Source organism: Globicephala melas, chromosome 19 (genome assembly GCF_963455315.2).
Source record: "Globicephala melas chromosome 19, mGloMel1.2, whole genome shotgun sequence".
In the NCBI taxonomy this organism is placed as follows: domain Eukaryota; kingdom Metazoa; phylum Chordata; class Mammalia; order Artiodactyla; family Delphinidae; genus Globicephala; species Globicephala melas.
This window is the reverse complement of record NC_083332.1, coordinates 16,245,195-16,265,183: the sequence shown is the minus strand read 5'-3', so window position 1 is coordinate 16,265,183 and position 19,989 is coordinate 16,245,195. Positions and strand designations below refer to the sequence as shown.

The 19,989-nt window shown below is 58.1% G+C and overlaps 1 protein-coding gene across 2 annotated transcripts; it reads left to right on the top strand.

Moving 5' to 3' along the window:
- The first annotated feature begins 950 nt into the window (after positions 1 to 950).
- On the top strand, positions 951 to 19,873 carry LOC115862587 (protein Aster-A). Of its 2 annotated transcripts, none has more exons than XM_030874589.2 (19): positions 951 to 1,104; positions 5,457 to 5,667; positions 5,772 to 5,792; positions 6,269 to 6,353; positions 6,482 to 6,585; positions 6,667 to 6,762; positions 7,514 to 7,594; positions 10,921 to 11,033; positions 11,207 to 11,357; positions 11,893 to 12,091; positions 13,103 to 13,246; positions 14,812 to 14,930; positions 15,023 to 15,165; positions 15,740 to 15,843; positions 15,930 to 16,103; positions 16,195 to 16,282; positions 17,491 to 17,598; positions 17,682 to 17,802; positions 19,417 to 19,873. In XM_030874589.2, exons 1-19 carry the CDS (start codon positions 1,097 to 1,099, stop codon positions 19,507 to 19,509), a joined length of 2,163 nt encoding a protein of 720 aa, XP_030730449.1. In that variant the 5' UTR covers positions 951 to 1,096; the 3' UTR covers positions 19,510 to 19,873. The 2 variants fall into 2 exon arrangements, with proteins under 2 accessions (XP_030730449.1, XP_060144724.1); XM_060288741.2 differs by lacking the exon at positions 951 to 1,104 and adding an exon at positions 4,730 to 5,291.
- Positions 19,874 to 19,989: the final 116 nt, after the last annotated feature.

The window sequence follows — 19,989 nt, the reverse complement described above, 5'->3', positions numbered from 1 at the left end:
CCCCTTCTGTAAAAGGGCAGTCCCTCCACCCCCACCCCCCATTGTCCTGTGGGAAAGTCCTGACCACAGAGTTAGTGGGATCCCCAGGACTAGGTGCCTTGCTTTAAGTCAGATAAGCGCCAGGGAGGCTGGATTCTAACTCGGGCTGGCTGACGCGGGCTGGGACCAAGAGGGGTCCCCAGAAACCAAGGCGCTGGGCCCTCCGGGGTCCGACAGCGGGGGTTCAGAGATGCGCAGAGGGAGGCGGCCTAGGGCCCCACCCGCTTCCCGCCAGCTGCGTACCCACAGCCGCAACCCCTCCGTTTCCCCGAATCTCCATCCCACCCCCAGCTCCACCCCACCTCTCAGGTTCCGCCCCGGGTGTGTGTGGGGGGTGCCAAGAGCCCCCAGCCTGGGTCCTCACTGGAGCCGAGGACCCCTTTCCCGCTACCAGGGGAGCGGGTCGGGCCTGTGCCCAAGCCTCTAGCTGCCATGGCGGTGTCGTGTTTTAATCAAGTCTGTGTTTTTCTCCTGTCTTTCCCCCTCCCCGGTCCACTTCTCTGTCTCTCTCCTTAGAGCCTCTGTCTGTTTCTCTTGCTCTCTCCGTGCTCTGGCGTCCCAGCCGCCCCTCTCCATCTCTGTCTCGCTCTTCCTGCCCCAGCGCCCCGTCCCTCCCTCTCTAATTCTCCCTCTCGCGTCTCTCTCCCAGTGGCCTCGCTCTGTCCCCGCCGTCCCTCCCTCGCCTTGGCCAGCCCCCCGTGGGTCTCCCTCTCGCTCTCACCTCCTGCTCTCCTGCCTCCCTGCGGCCCCTTTCTCCCTCCAGGTATCTGACTCCATCTAGGCCCCGCCGCCCCTCCCCGCCTCGGCCGGTCCCTCCCCTCCCCCCTCCCTCCCGCGGGCGGGGGGCGGTGCTGTGACGCGACGGGGCGGGGGCAGGAAGGGGGAGCTGACGCTGCGGCTGCCTCCCGCGGCCCCGGCCTTTTGTGCGGGCGGCGGGCTGCGGGCCGCGGGGTCGGGTGCGGGCGGCGGCCGAAGAAGGCGAGGCGGCTGCCGAGCGGGGACGCTCAGCCGGGCCCGGCCCTGCCCTGCGGCTGGGCGCGCCCACCGCTCCGCATCCATGTTCGAGTGAGGACCGCGGCGGGGGCGGGGGAGGTTCGGGAGGAGGTCGGGGGGGAGGGGGCTCCGCGGGCTCGGCTAGGGGTGGCGCGGCAGCGGCCGAGGTCCGGGAGCTTGTGCACCGGGGGCCGGCCAGGGGGAGGGGAGGGAGGCGTTGGGGGCCCATGGGTGCGCTCGGGGATGGGCCCTGACGGCGGGGAGGCCCCCGGGGCCGGTTCGTTGGCTTGGCGGGGCTTTGGCTGGGGGACCCGGCCTTCCGGGAGCGCCCGGGCCTCCTTCGCCTCTGCCTGGGAGGCGAGGGGTGTGCGCGAGGCTGACCCAGGTCTTCGGGCCTGCGGTCGAGGCAGGACGCAGACGAGCCCCCTCCGGCCGGGCCCCCAGGTCCCGGAGCCCGGGGCAAGCCCGGGAGCAACCTCTCCCGATCTGGGCCCCCTCCCGCCGTTGTGATCTGTTGCTGGGCCCGGGGCTGCTCGGATGGGGGCTGTTGCGTGGCTGGCCGGCCGACCGCGTGCGTGAGATCCTCTGGGGTCGTGGGCACGGAGTTGACCTACTCTCTGTCTGGGCCCAGAGTATTTTAGATTTTGCACTGTAGGTGTCTTGGAAGTGTGTATGCGTGTTTGTGTTCCTAGTGTGCAGGCAGCTGTGATCCTCTTTGGCTCCGTGTGTGTGTGTGATTTACCTCGAATTCCATCTGTGGCTCCATGTGTTTCTGTAAGCTCCCTGTGTGTGTCTGATTGTGACTGTAGTGTGGGTCTGGGGCTTTGTGTGTGTGGCTGTGACCTTCCGTGGTTGTGTGTGTGTAATGTATCTCATCCCGTCAGACCTATGCATGTCTGATTGTGACTTTGGAGTGTGTGTACATGTGTCTAAGTCTCCTAGTGTGCAGGCAGCTGTGATCCTCCTTGGCTGTGTGCGTGTGTGTGTGAATTTATCTGGGATACCATCTGTGGTTCCAAGTGTCACTGTAAGCTGCCTGTGTGTTCAGTTGTGACTTTGTAGTGTGTGTGTGTGCATGTGTCAGGGGCTCTTTGTTTGCTGCTATGACCCTTTGCCTCTGTGTGCTTATAATTTGCCTCTGAACCTGTTAGCTCTGTGTGCAAATGTAAGTCACCTGTGTGTGTCCATGTGTGACATTATTGTGTGTCTGGGGTCGTTGAGTATGACTGAAACGCTCTGGGGTTGTACCTTTCTATCTATTTCTGGTTCCATCTTTGTGTGAAAGTTCCTGTGTGTCGCTTCATGACATTGTTGTACGTGCCTGGGCTTCCATGTGAGCAGCTGGGACCCTCTGGGGCTTTGTGTGACTGAGAGAGAGACCCCTTGTGGCTCACAGTGAGCCTGGGACCCTCCCTCCTGAGACCTTGGCTGTACCCTTGACTCTCCGGAGCAATAATCGTAACTGATGCTGTTCCGCTGTTACAGTTTATAAAGCATGTCCCATGCATGATTTCAGTACCTGGCCACTGTGTTGTCGAGATGTGTCCACGACCTCCCGGGGCTGCATTTTTCCCAAGTCCTTCATGGCTGTGTGAGTGTCAGGGCTCTCTTGTCGGTCAGCGACAGCAGCTGACATGTCCATCCCTTGCCACGTAAGAGCAGGTCTTTGCTCTGGCTTCCCCTCCAGATGGGGAATGCCATGAGAGCTGAGCTGACCCTAGGCTTCATTTACCTGGCTTGTGCACGTGTTAGCTGGGGTCCCCTGTGACTGTTCTTTCACTGTGTGGCTCTCTCTGTAACTGTGGGAATGTTACTTGCTTTCAAGTCTCCTCTGAAACTTTCTCGTGCCCGTATGTGTGAATGTACCTGGGACTTCGCATGGTTTTCTGTTTCTGTGACCCTCTGCAGCTGCGTGTGTGTTGTGCATGCATGCACGTGCATGTGTGTGTAACTTCTGGGACTTTGTGTGTGGCTGTGGCGTCCTTGTGTGTGATTGTGCTGAGACTCCGTGGCTTTGTGTGGGACTGTAATATACCTGTGATACTACTGCAGGGTGTATGGGGGGTGAGGGGTAGGGGAGACTTCTTACAACTGTGGGGAACTGCAGTTTGCCTGTGACAGTGGCTGTGTGTGAGCCACGTCGAGGTTCCCTTTTGTGCACACCTGTGTAGGCCTCTGCCCCTCTCTGACCGGAGGGAGCTGTTGGCCTCTTTAGGCCCGGGAAACCGGAGGTGAGGTGTCTGCAGTGACAAAACCCCATTCTCTTCCAAGTCCCTGAGCCATGTCACCGTGTCGGGCTCCTCCCTTCCCTCTGCTACAGCCTGCCTGGTTGGGCAGCCTCCGGGCTGTCAGGCTTGAGCACTTCCTCTTTGTCCTGCCAAGGAGCGAGATCTGGGGGCGCAGGCTGGGCCCTGTCTGTGTGTGTCGGACTTGTCTGCAGGCGCCTTCCCTAGACCTGAGGCTGCAGGAGAGTAGGATAGGTGGAGGGGGGGTCTGCATTTCGGGCTAGAGAGGCAGGAAGATGAGGCAGGGGAGGAATGTGGTCACCCCTCCTTTAAACCCTTCCCGAGCTCACCAGGGCCGTCAGGGTGAAGCCCGAACACCTGCTCAGGGCCCAGAGGGCCTGCAGGTGGGCCTGTGGCCTCCTGTCCTCCTTCCCCAGCCCCGCTGGCCACCTCGCTCCTCCTCAGACCTGCCAAACTCAGTCCTGTGCCGGAACTCACTGTTCCTGCCCCTAGCTCAAGTGGTCCCTGCACACCAACCCACTTAGCCCTCCTTATCTCCGTGGTCCTCAAACTTGAACATGCATTAGAGTCTCCTGGGCCCCACCCACACTTCCTGATTCAGGAGGTCTGCGGTAGGTTCCAGACTGCATTTCTGACAGCTTCCAGGCACTGCTGGCGCTGGCCCTGTGCGCAGCGCTGCCTCACAGCACTGACCAGTGTCTGAGATCATCATCCTTATTTACATGATTTCTTACTGATCGTCTCTGTTCCCCCATCAGAATGTCAGGTCCCTGCGGGCAGCTGTTGGGTCTGTCTTGCCCACTTCTGTGTCCCCAGTGCCCGGTGCAGGGCGGGTGCTCCGTGTGCACTTAGGGGTGACTGACTGGGGCTGGCGTTCGTTTGGGCTCCAAATACCAGGCTGAGGTGTTTGTGCAGGGGTCAGCGTGGCACCTCGGCAGCAAGTGCTCTGGGGTGGCGGCAGGGCCGCGTGTTCCATCTCAGCCTGACAGTCCCTACTCAGCCCGAGCACCTTCCAGGTGGTGGGCTCTGTGTATGTATGTCCTCCAGACAGCCCTGGGAGGTGGATACCGCTGTTATCCCCATTATACTCAAGAAGAAACTGAGGCACAGAAAGGGTCAGGCACTTGCCCAAGGTCACAGGGAAGTGGTCCAGCTGAGATCTGCAGCAGCCTCAGCCTGCGGAGGGTTGGGCCAGTGGTACCCTTGGTGGAATCCAAGTTTGGAGGGTGGGGGGCGCGGGGAGGGGGTCAATCACTCATTCAGTCTACAGGGGCAAAAGCTTGCGGAGCACCTGCTGTGCGCCAGGCCTCATTCTAGGCAATGGGGTGCAGCTGGGAACAAAACCCCCTTCCCCTGTGAAGTGCACCTCCTGGTGTGGGAGGATTTGAAACGCGTGGGGAAGAGAGAAGAGGGAGGGGGCTCGGGAGAGGGGATGTGGTTTACATGGAGGGGCGAGGGAAGGTATCTTGGAGAACTGGCCCCTGAGCAGAGGCGGTAAGGACCTTGCCTTCACCTGGAGTCGAATGCAGGGGGAGAGGACTAAGCCAGGAGGTCCCTGACCTGAGCAGCGAGGAGGCTACTGCGATGTCCAGGAGCGGGGAGCATGGAGGCTGGGCCAGGCCGCTGCAGCAGGGGGAGGTGGGCCAAATAGAAATAATGGAGATAGATTTTAGAGCTGGACCATGTGGGACTTGCTAATAGAGTAAAAATGAGGGGTGAGTAGGAAAGAAGAAGACGCTTAGGTTTTTAGCTCAAGCCACTGAGTGGAAAGTGGTTGTTCAATAAATATTTATTGTATGAATTAATGAGTTAATTTTAAGACCGGCAGGCATTACTGAGAGCTCACTATGTGCCAGGCTCTGTCAGAAGCCCTTTACATGTACTGATTTGTTTAACCCTCCAGACAACTAGAAGAGGACATGCATTTCTCACCCTTGGATTACAGATGAACTGACCGAGGCCTGGGGAGCTAGGGGGCCTGCTCTGGGTCACATGGCTAGGAAGTAGAGCAGGGTGGGTAGGTGGGGATCAATGGGCTGATGGGTGGGCCCCCCCCACGCTGGCCTGTCCCCCCCACGCTGGCCTGTCCCCCCCACGCTGGCCTGTCCCCCCCACGCCGGCCTGTCCCCCCACCCCAGCCTGTTTTTCCCCACAATGCCCCTCTTCCTGTTCCCCCAGCACCACCCCGCACTCTGGCCGGAGCACGCCAAGCAGCTCCCCATCTCTCCGTAAGCGGCTTCAGCTCTTGCCGCCAAGCCGACCCCCACCTGAGCCGGAACCGGGTACCATGGTGGAGAAGGGGTCAGATAGCTCCTCAGAGAAGGGTGGGGTGCCTGGGGCACCCGGCACCCAGAGCCTGGGCAGCCGGAACTTCATCCGCAACAGCAAGGTCAGTTGCTGCAAGCCCAGGTGGGGTGGGGGGAGCGAGGGGGGGAGGGGGGGAGGGCAGGGGCATCCCGAGGCTCATTCTGACTCCATTCCTTTCTCTTACAGAAGATGCAGAGCTGGTACAGTGTAAGTATTGGGGCAGGGGGCCTTGCTGGAAGATGAAAGGGAGGGGGACAGGTGCTGAACCAGGGGCCCCTGGCTGCAGTAGTCAGAGTGGGTGCTGGGGTCAGCAGACCTGGGGGTCACATCCTATGCTGCTACTTACATGCTCTGTGACCTTGAGTGAGTTGCTTAACCTCTCTGGGTTTCTCTCTCCTTGAGAAACAGTTCTGACCTTACTAGACTGAAGGGAACATTCACTGAGAGTCAGTGATACTGGTGGGTACGTGGTACAGGACCTGGCTTAGGTGGCAATCAGTAAATGGCTCTCGTTATGGTTACTCTTGTGTTAACAGGCAGTAGGAGCCAGAGGTGAGCTAGACACTGAAGCCTCAGAGAGGCTCCTCCCAGGCTGAGGAGACTGAGGGGTGCTGGGAGCTTTGGGGGACAGAATTAGGGGTGCGGCCCCCTGTCCCGGTTCTCACCTCCCAAACTTCCCCCAGATGCTGAGCCCCACGTACAAGCAGCGGAATGAGGACTTCCGTAAACTGTTCAGCAAGCTCCCTGAAGCCGAACGCCTCATTGTGGGTGAGTCCCTGCCAGCCAGACCCGGGGCTCCCAGCTCTGCCCTCCTGACCCTGCCGCATGTGCCGGCCCAGCGGCCAGGACAGCCGTGTGACTCGGGTGTCTGCCCGTCTCTCCCTCGGCCGCCTCAGATTACTCCTGTGCCTTGCAGCGCGAGATCCTCCTCCAGGGCCGCCTCTATCTCTCCGAGAACTGGATCTGCTTCTACAGCAACATCTTCCGCTGGGAGACGACAGTGAGCCGACCGGCCTGGGACGAGGAGGGGCCCCAGGGCGGGCAGGGCCCTGGCCCCTTCTGACTTGTCTTTTGTCCTCAGATTTCCATCCAGTTGAAGGAAGTGACGTGTCTGAAGAAGGAAAAGACGGCCAAGTTGATCCCCAACGCCATCCAGATCTGCACGGAGAATGAGAAGGTTAGCGAGAGGATCAGCAGACAGGGGCCCCGGGGTCCCTGATCTTCACCGGCTCCTCTCTCCTCCCCACCACCCAGAGCCCTGTTGACTCAGCACCCAGCTTCTCTCATCTTCCCTTTCTCTTTATTCTCCCGACCCCAGCATGGGCTCCTGTAGTCTCTGACCCGGACTCCTGCACCTGCTCCTGTCTCAGGCCCTGCAGTCTGTCCCCTGACACAGCTGTTCAGGGATAGTATTAACAGAAAAATTCTATCAGCTCAGAGGCCTCCTCCACCGGGAAGCCTTCCCTGATGCTCCATGTATCATGATTGTTGCCTCAGGGTCCATCCAAGAGGGCTGCCTCACACCAGTGGCCCAGACGGGACTGGAGAAGGAAATGGGGCGGGAAGACTTCAAGCAGACTTCCCTTTGTGTTTTCTTGGCCAAAAGGGGATCCGTTGGCCACCCACTGTGGGCATAGGAGACTGGGAATGTGCCTTGGGCTTCCCCCAAGCAGCCCAGCCAGTTTGGGCTGTGAGCTCTGGACTGTGAGCCCTGGGGCCGGGGCTGGGGGCCATCTCCACATCGTGGTGACTCCAGGGTCATCCAGTGCTGGGCTGGGCACAGGACAGATATTCTGTGGAATGAGTGAAGGGATGAATGATTACATACATCAGCATGGAGAGCCGGGAACAGGGTGCAGCGGGTGGAGCTTCCTCCTCCCTCCAGCCTTGTCTCTCCCCCGGGGCTCACACACCTCTCTCTTCTGCAGCATTTCTTCACTTCCTTTGGGGCCCGAGATCGCTGCTTCCTCCTCATCTTCCGCCTCTGGCAGAACGCACTGCTTGAAAAGGTGGGCCTGGGCGAATCCTGGGCAGGGGGGCTAGGGGGAGGGCTGGAGTGGGGGGACCATGGAGCCAGAGATGCCAGGACTCGGGGAACTGGAGGACCCCTCCAGCTCTTCTCCATGGGCACCAGACCCAATGTGCCTGCAGCTCTTCCATAGGCCCCCACAGGGGGCCGCCACGGGCTCCGGTGCCACACCCTGCCCACGAGAAATGCATACTCACAACCGCTTAGTCAACACCTGCAAATCAAAAATGCTCCGAAGAGGGGGAGGTTTTTGGTAAAGCAAAACCTGACAAGATGGGGAGGTTTTTGGTAAAGCAAAACCTGACTTGAGCTGACATGGTTTACAGTCCCTATCAGCACTGTCTAACAGAGTTTTGTGCTGTGCTGTCGGTATGGTAGCCACTGGCCACATTTGCCTGTTGAACTCTTGAAACGTGGCTAGTGTGACTGAGGATCTGCATTTTCAATTTAATTTCAGTTTTAATTAAACTTAAAACACCACGTGTGCTTCTTGTATAACACAGGTCTGTATTTATCTCAACTAATGGGACTTTTCATATGTTTGAGGACCAAAAAATAATAATGTGAATGACTGGGGTAAATCTTAAATATAGTTGTGACTCAGTATAATATTATAGTATGCAGTACAGAATATACCAGTGATTCTCAAACTCTGTAGTTTCAGGAATCCTTTGCACTCTTTAAAATAATTATAGACTCCAAAGGGCTTCTGTTTAAGTAGAGTATATCTATCAATTTATACTGTATTAGAAATTGAAACTGGGAAAAATTTTTTTAAAGTGTTCAGAGTTTGAGAAAGGAACAGAAGAAGGGCAGGTTTGGGAGACGTAGTGGTGCAGTGGGTCAGTGGGAAGGCCTCCCACAGAGAGTAAGTTTTTCAGTGTGTTTTTTATTTCTTTAATTTCTTGGCCTCGCTGCGTGGCATGTGGCATCTTAGTTCCCCAACCAGGGATCGAACCCGCGCCCCCCTGCAGTGGAAGCACAGAGTCTTAACCACTGGACCACCAGGGAAGTCCTGAAACTGGGAAATTTTTAAACACAAGATACACAAACACACATTACATTAGCCACCAGAACAATGATAAGATCACATAGTCTCTGGAAAACTCCACTGTACACTCATGAGAGAATAAAAGTGAAAAAGGCAAGTGATATGCTACTAGTAACACTTACCATACTTATGAAAATAATTTTGCCCTCATGGATTCCCTAAAAGCGTCCGGGGGATGCCCAGAAATCCTTGGACCACGCTTTGAGAACCTCTGGTATACACTGTACTTACTGGATCCTACATATAATATAGATATTTTTAGTGCTGTATTATAGTATAGGCAGTGTATTATCTTTCTTAAATCCCCAAATTTCTTAATTTTGAATCAAGTCTTACCCCAAAGATTTTGAGTAAGGGATTTCAGACATTTACTTCTCACATTCTGATAGTCTGTTATGGGCCAGCCCTGAGTGGGCTCTCCTGGAATGCCCACTGTGGTTGCATGAGTTTATGTGGCATGCATTCAGCTGCAAGTAGCTGAAAACCCAACCAGACAATGGTTTAAACAAACAGACACTGAATTACTTCAGATGATAATAATAATAGCTAACGCTTAACAGAGCTATTGGGTGCAAGGGACTGTTCTGAGCTCTCCATGAATTAACTTATTTAATCATCACAGCCACCCTTCAAGGCAGTGTGGTTAGTATCTTTATTTCACCAGTGAAGCACAGAGGGAAAGCCTTGCCCATGGGCACATATGCTTTTCTGTGGCAGAGCTGGGATTCTGACCCATTACAGTCAGGCTCTGGAGTCCACTTAATCGCACTGATGCCCATGTAACAAGAGGTCTGGAGGCAGGCAATCCAGGGTAGATTTGAGGGCTCCCTCTGTCACCCAGGACCCAAACTCTTGTCCATCATTCCACACCATCGTCCTTCTGCATATTGATGTTTTGTCCACATGCTTGTTGCCTCATGGTTGCAGGTGGCTGCTACAGCTCCAGATGTCATGCCCTCAGTTAAGTGTCCCAAACATGAAAGAAGAAAGGGATGGATGGAAAGTGGGCATTCCTTGATCAGGAAGGGAAAGCCTCTTTTAGCAGACTTTTCCTTGTATTTCTTTGGCTAAGACTTGGTCACATGATCACCCTTGGTTGCACAGGAAGCTGGGTATGTGGCAAAGGAAAAATGAGTTGATATAAGCGAGTTATAATTCCCTGGGGCTGGGGAAGATTTTCACCCCAAACAAATCAGGGTTCTGCTGGCAGGAAGGGATGGTGGATAGATGTCAGGTAGGCATCACACAGTGGCTGCTACTGCTGGCTTGTAGCACCTCAGAAGGCCCCAACCCACTCCTCCAGCAGGGCTGAACTCACTTCCTGTCTTCAGGGGCAGCTCCAGCTATGGCCATCCTCAGGGGCGAGAGCACTGGAGCAGGAGCCCGAGGGAGGAACAGTGCAGTGTCAAAGTCTCCAAGGAGGACAAGGGTAGCCAGACTGTTGGGGATGGAGTTCAGCCCCGTCACCGAGTGCGAGTCACTGAACCCCATTGGTCAGATGCGGACCGTCCCTCCTTCACAGCACCCGAGCTGGGCCTAGAACAGAGCTTGGAAATGTCAGCTTGTGGGAGGCAGTGCAGTCCAGTGGTTAGCTCCAGGGCCAGACCAGCCCCCTGGGATCACATCTCAACACAGCCACTTCCTAATTGGATGACATCACCCACCTCTGTGGCTCAGCGTCATTATCTTAAAATGATGACAATGTTAGCACCTACTTTACAGAACGGTTTTGAAGACTTGTTGAGTTAGCATGCACAAAGGGTTAGGAGAATGCCTGGCACATGGTAACAACTCAGCGGATGTCAGCTGCTGGGACTGCTACTATTATTACTGTTAGATCTCATCAGTATCATCCAGCCACTCCAGCCATGGGTAGCTTCTGAGGACACCTGGGAAAGTAGTTGGGGGCAGGACAGCATGGCAGGTGGGAGCATTGGCTCTGGAGTCTGGCTGGGTTTGAACCCCAGAGTTGACCTCAAGCACGAGTTCTCCACCCTGGGCCTCATATTCTCTGTAAAACTGGGAACTTTAACCTGTAGCTGTGGAAGTATTGTGAGGACCTAAGGGAGAATTCCTGAGCACACTGGCTCCTATGCGATGGGGTGCGGAGTGCGATTGGGAGAGGTCTGGGATGGGAGGTCATGCTCCCCCTTGTGGACACCAGGGGAACTGCTGAGGCTGAGGGCTGGTGGGCGCGGGTGGAAGGGCTCTGGCCCTGATAGGGTGGAGGCCAACCTACCGTCCTGCCTGCCCAGACGCTGAGTCCCCGAGAGCTCTGGCACCTGGTGCATCAGTGCTACGGCTCAGAGCTGGGCCTCACCAGCGAGGATGAAGACTATGTCTGCCCCTTGCAGCTGAATGGTCTAGGGTGAGTCGGTAGCTGGAGGCTGGTTCCGGGGGTCGGGAGGAGACAGCAGGGGCTGCGTGCAGAGCTCCTGGAGTCCTGGGTGGACTGAGGCGGGGGTACAAAGTCTGGGAGACCAGGAGGGTGTGTGGGTGTCTCAAAGATGCAGCGGTCTTACTCCCTCTCTTTCTCTGTAGGAGCCCCAAGGAAGTGGGAGATGTAATCGCCCTGAGCGACATCACCTCCTCGGGGGCAGCTGACCACAGCCAGGAGCCAAGCCCGGCAGGTTCGCGCCGTGGCCGCATCACCCCCAGCCTTTCCCGGGCCAGCAGTGACGCAGACCACGGGGTGAGCGGGCGCGTGGAGAGGCGAGGAGGGTGCTGGGTGGTGCCGGGGAGAGAGAGGGACAGACTGACAGATTGAGGGGGGACGGGGGGGAATGGACAGAGAAGAGGTAGATGGAGGGGTAAGTGAGGGGATGGATGGAGGGATGGGATGGAGCTGGGAAGATGGGCAAGGAGACTAGGCACAGGTAGGGAAAGAGAGAGACAGGCAAAGATGGGGCAGGTAGATAGATGGGAAGCGGGAGAGACAGAAGAGCCGATAGAGGGCTGGCTGGCTGGATGAGGTCGGATACAAACAGATAAGGCATGGACAGGACAGGCATAAGAAAGCTCATGGCCCAGGCATCCAGGACAGGCCTGGCTGAGAGGCTGAGAGGAGTCCTCGTCTGGGTGGCCCCAGGGCCCCCCGTAGCTCAGCGAAGAGCTACACATGACCTCCCCGGCACTGGTTCTCCTACAGTCTTGAAGCCTTCTGGTGGATGTGGGTACACAAGGGGCCCTTAGGCTGGGACAAAGCTGGATTAAGCTTTTCTCTGCAGGCAGAGGAAGACAAGGAGGAGCAGATAGACAGCCAGCCAGACGCCTCCTCCAGCCAGACAGTGACCCCGGTGGCCGAACCCGCGAGCTCAGAGCCCGCCCCCCCTGACGGGCCCGCCTCCCTGGGCCCCTTGGATCTGCTGCCCAGTGAGGAGCTGCTGACAGACACGAGTAACTCCTCCTCGTCCACGGGGGAGGAAGGTGAGGCAGGGCAGGTGGCCGATTCGTTTGCTTCGGGTACACATGACAAACCTCACTCACAGGGGCTGCACCGAGGGATTCGCTGGCTCGTGGGACTGAAAAGTCCACGGAGTAGGCAGCTAAGATAAGGCGTTTAAATGGTGTTGTTAGACATCTGTCTGTATTTAGCTCTGCTTGCAGGCAGCTTAGCGGGGTGGATAGGAGTATAGGCTCTGAAGCCAGATTGCTGGGGCTCAAATCCTGGCCGCGCTGCTTCCTAGCTGTGTGACTTGGGCAAATTATTCAACCTCTCTGAGCCTCATTTTCCTCATCTAAAAATTTTCCTCACCTGGGGTTAGCAATAACACTACCCACTTCATAGTGTTGTCATGGAGAGAACTAAATGTCTTAATACAGGTAAAGTGTTTGGGCCAGTTAGTAAGTGTTGGCTGTTATTATATCATCATCATCATCATCATTTCCATGTTCTCTGTGCCAACTTTATTCTCAGATAGCTTCTACTCTTGTGGCAGAGAGAGCCCCAGGCCTGCCCCAGACAAGCCTAGCAGAGGGAAAGCATGGTTCTCCCAGTGGCTGCACCAAAAGCTCTAGGGTTGGCTCTGACTGGAGAGCAAGCCCACCCCTGAGCCCCTCACTGTGGCTGATGGCCTGGCTTGGGACACACACACACCCCCATCCACCCACCCCTGAACCAATCACTGGGGCCGAAAGCTCAGGCTAACGGGCAGGCCCACCCCTGTCATCACTGGGACTGCAGGTGCGTGAGCCTAGGTGTGTGCTCTGCCTTGAACCCATGGTGGTAGCTCTGATTGTCTGGGCTTGGGGCACACGCCCACCCTCAAGCCATCCTGTGGTGGAGGGGGCTGAGTAGCTCCGTGTCTGTGTCCGCTCTGGTCCAGGAGGACGGGGCTGCCCAGGCACCCCACAAGGCCTGGAAGTGGGGAGGAGCGGTCACTCAGGGAAACTGAGGAACGCAGGCAGCCTCATCCCCTGTCCTTCTCTGTTGCCCAGCCGACCTGGCGGCCCTCCTTCCCGACCTCTCCGGTCGTCTCCTCATCAACTCCGTCTTCCACGTGGGTGCCGAGCGGCTCCAGCAGATGCTCTTCTCAGACTCGCCCTTCCTGCAGGGCTTCTTGCAGCAGTGCAAGTTCACAGGTCAGGGGCCGAGGTGACCAAGGTACACGGGAGGGGGTGAGGAGGGGCAGACCAGGAGACGGGCAGGCACCGCTGTGCAGATCAGGTGTGGCAGGCTGGGGAGTTAAAAGCAGCATCTGTGAGGCCAGAGGGGCTCCGCCTCTTACCAGCTGAGCGGCCTTGGGCCAGGTGCGGACCCTCTCTGTGCCTCGGTTTCTTCTGTGTGATGCGGGTGATACTAGTTACCTGCCTTGTCAGGGTATCAGGAGAACTAAATGAGTTAATACTAGACAAGTGCCTAGAACAGTAGCAGACAGTAAGCATTTAATAAATACGAGTTAATGAGCGCTCTGTCAGGCCCGTGCAGAGACCAGGACAGATGAATTCCAGAATCTAGTGAGAACAGCAGTAAACAGATACTCAGGCAGAGAAGTGTGTATGTCGGAGAGGTGGCTGTGGTCTGGGGGGTGTTAGGAAAGGCTGCTGGAAGGATGTGGCCTTGAAACGAAGGCCTGAAGGAGGAACTTTCTTAGGGAAAGTGGAGGAGGTGGGAGAGAGGAGTCCAGGAGGCCAGCAGGGTACCTGCAAAGATCCTGAGGCTGGAGGCTGGCACTGGGAGAAGCCCCCTGCGGCTGGGCCCCTGTGGCCAGGTGTGGAGAGTGGAAGCCACAGCACGAGCAGAGGCAGAAGGGCTGACCAGGGGACTAGCAGGGAGCTCAGGAGGCTGCAAAAGAGATTCAAGTTGGGGAGGGCCTACTCAGATGGTAGTTTTCTCTGTTTCTTTTTTCTGTATTGATGAAAATGAACCACATAGAATCCCCTGCAGAATGAGTAAGACTATGCCTTGTGTTGGGGGCACTCGAGTCCCCCAAAACTATGCTTATATCCTGGAGAGACTGGCACATCAGACTGAGGAGCTCAGACTCTGTCTGGCAGTACTAGGGAGCCATGGAGTGTTGTAGACAGATAAGGGACAGGGTCAGGCTTGGCTTTAAGAAGCTACCGCTGGACCAGGGGTAGAGACGGAGGCCAGGAGCTCAGGGGGAGGCTGAAGAGGGGCCCTGGACAGGCAAGGATGGGCTGAACTAGGACAGTGCTCAGGCGGTCAGTGAATAGACGGGGAGGGAGTGTCCAGGACGAGGCTCAGGGCTCTGCAGGAAGCCTGGAGGACAGTGGGGCGAGGAGGGATGTGTTTGAGGAGATGCGGAGGCCAGTGGGTGTGAGGGGCCCTGGGGACTTCCAGGGGAAGGTGTTCAAGAGGTGGCAGGACCCTAGGTCTGAGGCTCAGGGGAGAAGCCAGGACTGGTAAGGAGAGGAGACTGGGGCTGCAGGAGTAGAGGAGGTGGCCCAGGAGGGCTGAGAAGTGTAGGCACGAGAGCGGTCCCAGCTCTGAGGATCATCAACGTCTGAAGTTTTGGGCGTCCAGAGGGAAGACGGGGCAGACACCGGGGTGGGGGCAGGGAGGAGGCGCAGGTTTGGGGGCAAGTCCCCAGAGAACTGGAACCTTCCAGAAAGGCTGAGTCTCCTACAGCCTGTGGGCAAAGGACTGGAGAGTGGTGTCTTCATTCTGCCCCTCCATCCTCCAGACGTGACCTTGAGCCCCTGGAGTGGGGACAGCGAGTGCCGCCAGCGCCGAGTGCTGACCTACACCATTCCCATCAGCAACCCGCTGGGGCCCAAGAGCGCCTCTGTGGTGGAGACACAGGTGTGCCAGGCAGGGTGGCCAGCGGGTGGGGTGGCCGGGGGCCAGGGTGGGGGGCATGGCGCTGACTCCCTGTTCCTCCCCTGGCCCCGCAGACGCTGTTCCGGCACGGCCCGCAGGCAGGCGGGTGTGTGGTGGACTCAGAGGTGCTGACGCAGGGCATCCCTTACCAAGACTACTTCTACACTGCCCACCGCTACTGCATCCTGGGCCTTGCCCGGAACAAGGCCCGCCTCCGGTGAGCAGTGGCCCGGCCCCTCCACCTGACCCCTGATGGTCGCAGGGCCCCTGCCCCAGTCTCCCCACCCCAAGTCAGCTGCAGAATGGTGGTTGCCACCGTGGCAGGCGAGCAGAAGTCAGGAACACCCCGAGGTGTTTGGCCTGAGCCACCAGAAGGATGGAGCCGCCATTGACCGGGAGGGGAAGGTGGGGAGGGGCAGGTTTGGGGGAAGATTGGAGCTCAGCTTGGGACTTGCTGGGATGTCTCTCAGGAGCCCGTGTGGAGTTGGACGCAGCAGCAAGATGGAAGGGGTTCGAGGGTGAGGTGTAGGCTAGGATGGCAGTCTGGGTGGGCAGTGGTGGGGCAGCGCCGAAGGCGGGAGACCTGCCCAGGTAGTGGGTGTGGACAGAGAAGGGGCTGCGGGCTGAGTGGGGTGGTGAGTGGGGATCACAGGGAACCCTTGGGGGGTGTCTGTTTTGTCTGTGGGTGACAAGGGGCCCTCTCTGAATCAGGGGAGGGAAGGCTGCCCCCGGGAATGGGACAGCAAGGCTGGAGTCAGAGCCTGACCCCCTCACCCCTTTCCCGACCCCAGAGTGTCCTCCGAGATCCGCTATCGGAAGCAGCCCTGGAGCCTTGTGAAGTCGCTCATCGAGAAGAACTCGTGGAGCGGCATCGAAGAGTACTTCCACCACCTGGGTAGGGGACAGGGTCCGGCCAGGGCCACAGACAGGGTCGGGGCCGGGCCGGGTGCAGACATGCAGGGTCCTCTCTCGTGTCTGCAGAGCGAGAGCTCGCCAAGGCCGAGAAGCTGTCTCTGGAGGAAGGCGGGAAGGATGCACGCGGGCTGCTGTCCGGCCTGCGCAGGCGGAAGCGGCCCCTGAGCTGGAGGGGCCACGGTGACGGGCCGCAGCACCCGGACCCCGACCCCTGCACCCGGGTTGGCATGCACCCCTCAGGTGAGTTCCGTCAGGCCTGGGGTCTGGGTGGGGTGAGCCCGTCCATCTGGGTGGGGATGAGTCTGTCTGACTCCGAGTTGCTCCCCCGCAGGCTCCCTCAGCTCCCGCTTCTCAGAACCGTCCGTGGACCAGGGCCCCGGGGCAGGCATCCCCAGCGCCCTGTTTCTCATCAGCATTGTGTGAGTAAGGGGGCCGGGCTTGGGGGTCAGACAGGCCTGGATCTGCACCCTGGCTGTGTGAGCTTGGGCAAGTGCTTGGCCTCTCTGGGTCTCTGCTTACGTGAGAGCACGGGCTCCCCACCCCATAGCAAGGATTAAAGGAGGTGATGTTTGAGATGCGCCCAGCAGGACTCCTCCCATGGTGTACTGCTCAGTCTGCATGGCGAGGTCATCCCTGCAGGGAGAGGGAAGCCTCAGGGCTCTGGCGGGGGTCAGAGGGGCCTGACCGCGCCCCCAGGGCTGGAGGAGCAGGCCCCCGAGGGAGCCGGAATTGGGTGAACCAGGAGAGGTGTGTAAAAGGAGCAATGTCACACTTCATTCAGGTTTTCTGTGCCCAGCCCTGAGCTGTGTGATGCGAGGGACACAGTAGCGACCAGCAGCCCTGGGGGGAGACAGACCTGGCACCAGACCAGAGGGATGGGGTGGTGATGGAGGAAACATGGGCGGAGGGGACAGGGAAGCCTTCGGAGGCCAGTGAAGGCTTCCTCCAGGCTGGACAGGTAGGCCGTCAGGGAAGGCTTCCCAGGAAAGCAGAGGACTCTGAGCTGAGACCCCATGGGGATTAGGCGGGGAGAGTGACATGCACAGAGGCCGGGGCTAGGGGCACGGTGCTCTGAGGAAATGGAGATGAGATCCATGCTCCCCGCAGACCCTGGGCAGTGAGAGATCGGCCACACGTTCAGCCTCTCTGGGCCTCAGTTTGCCAATAACAGCAGTCCAGTGAGGTGCTGTACGGTGCGCTCAGCTCAGGGCTGCCGGGGTCGGGGGGGTGGCCGGGACCAGCTGGGCGGCTCTCATCTCTTTGTCTCCCCCTCTGTGCCTCCTCAGGATCTGTGTGAGGTAGGGTCCTGCGTCCTGACCTCCCCTCACCTGTGTCTCACCCTCAGCTGCAGCCCCTTGTCCTCACTCCGTGCCCCCAGCTCCCCCAGCGAGGTGGCCTGGAGTAGCAGTTGAGGGCTCGGGCATCAGACAGGCCTGGGTTTGAACCCTGACTTTGCTGCTTATGGACTGTGTGACCCTAGGCGTGTCACTCACCCTGTCTGAGTCTTAGTTTCCTCCTCTGAAAAGAGGGCTAATCATGGCACCCCTTCAAGGTGTGGTCACGTGGGTGACCCCCCACTTGTGGGAACGTTGGTATCCTGACTCCTGACCTCTGACCCTTCCCCCAGCCTCATCGTCCTCATTGCCCTCAACGTCCTCCTCTTTTACCGCCTCTGGTCCCTGGAGAGGACAGCCCACACTTTCGAGTCCTGGCACAGTCTGGCCCTGGCCAAGGGGTGAGTGGGTAGCCCCAGGGAGCTGGGAGCTTGGGGAGGTCGGGGGAGGCCCAGATCCCACTCAGGCCCTGTATCCCCCACAGCAAGTTCCCCCAGACGGCCACGGAGTGGGCGGAGATCCTGGCCCTGCAGAAGCAGTTCCACAGCGTCGAGGTGCACAAGTGGAGGCAGATCCTGCGGGCTTCTGTGGAGCTCCTGGACGAGGTGCGGCTCTGGGCTGTGGGACCCTGCATTCAGATCCCGAGATGCGGCGTGTGCATCTGGGCCTCACTTTCCTTCTCTGTTAAATGAGAAAGCCATTCATAGCCCCTACCTCCCAGGGTTGCTGGAAAAATCAGTGGGATGGAAGAAAGAACTTACTGGTTCTCATCCTGGGAAAAAAGTCCAGGGATGTCTGACTTCAGGCATGGCTCGATCCAGCCACTCAATAGTAGTAAGAATCAGTCTCTCTTACCAGGTCTTGACTCTGCCCACCCCCAGGGTTGCCTTTGTTTGGGGCATCCTAGGATGACCAATATGGTACCTACATTCCAGGGTAACATCCAAAGGTCACATTCCCATCCCTGAACCAGTCATAGTGGCCAGGGATAAGGCTTGGTCACTGAACCCCTCCCCGCCTATGAGGTGACTAAGGGGTCACGTGAGGGTGGGAAAGAGGTTCTCCGAAGGTTATTGGGATTTCATCTCCAGAACGGGTTGCCCCAGACAACCACTGTAATTGGCTGGCAGCATCTGTTCAGACGGCCAGGTTCAAATTCTGACCTGTGACCTCGTGCAGGTGACTTCACCACTGGGGCCTTGGCTTCCTCCTCTGTAAACGGGATGATAATGGATGTTACCTCAAAGGCTGCTGTGAGGATTAAAGGAGTTAGCATCTGAGTAGGGCCCAGCTCATGCAAACACCTCACCTGCATTCACCGTTGTTAGTGAGATCCCGCAAAGCAAGTGCTCAGTAAATGTGGTGGGGGGAGGCGTCCGCACAGACGCCGGACGCTGGGGAGCATCTGGCGTTGGCTGGGTGCCAGTGATGGTGAAAATCATTCCTGGTCACTGTGGACTGGAATGCTGAGGCTCACCTTTAGGGGCCTCGTTGCACCCTGAAATCATGCTCAGAGGGAGATGCTCACGCAGGAAAGGGCTGTGCAGGACAGGGGAGAGGGATCATTGAGGCTGCGGTCCCGTCGCTCAGAGAGAGGGAGGTCAGGGCCTTCCCATCCTCAGTTCAATTCTGATGATTTTCCTCTCTCAAACTGCCAAGGGCATGGGATTGACTGCACAAATTAATACTAACAGCAGACACCAATTGAGCCGGGCTGTTCTAAGAGCTAAAATGACCAACTGATTTGTTTCTCATGGCCAGCCTCCGAGGGGGGTGCTCTTGTTACCCCCCATCTAGTAGACAGGAACGTTGAGGTAGAGGCATTCCCAAGGTCGCACGGCAGGGAGTAAGAATAGCTAACGTGTACCCAGCACCTCCTGTGTGCCAGGTCCTAGGCGTCCACCCGTCAGATCCCTGAATTAATCCTGTGAAGCAGGTATGTTACTGACCCACGTTTCAGCTGAGGGACCTGGGACGGTTAAGGGACTTGCCCAAGGTTACCCAGTAAGTAGCAGAGCCAGGACTTGAACCCAGGCCACCTGGGCCCCTTCCACCTGCTGCCTATGAGAAGTAAAACTGGGTGCAGAATGGCTGGGGTGCAGAGGCACAGGCTGACCTTGGCCTCTCTGGACCTTCCCCAGTTCCTCAGCTGCGGCATGTTGGGGGATGCATCGCCCCTCCCAGCACTCATCCCCCACCCTGCCCACCTCTTCCCCCAGATGAAGTTCTCGCTGGAGAAGCTGCATCAAGGCATCACCATCTCAGACCCTCCCTTCGACTCCCAGCCACGGTCCGACGACAGCTTCTCCTGAGGATATCTGGCCACTCGGCCATCTCCCCAAATGGACAGATGGACACAGAGGCTCGGTGGCCACTGCTGGCTCGGTGTGAGCGCCGGGAACCTCCCGCCCACCCCTCCCAGTGGCCCGGCCAGGGGCCACGCAGACATGGGGACCACGGAACCGAGATGCACTTTAGACCAGCGTGTGAGTCCAGCTGCCATCGCCTGCCCCGCCAGGGCACCGGCCCGGCCTTCGGCAGGCCCCCCACTAACTTATTGTGCTCGGCTGGGGTTATGGGGGGCACCTCCCGGGGTGCACGATTCCCTCAGCTCTGGGTTTAATGTATTATATTTATTTGGGGCTGACAGCGCCCCAATAAAGGGTTGGAAATGGCTGTGGTTGTGCCTGCGGGGCCCTGGGAGTGGGTGGGGGCCTCCTGTCGCACTCAGATCCCGCGGTGGTAGGAGGGGCGCACCATCCATTTTCTGGGGCCACAGTCACTGACGCGAC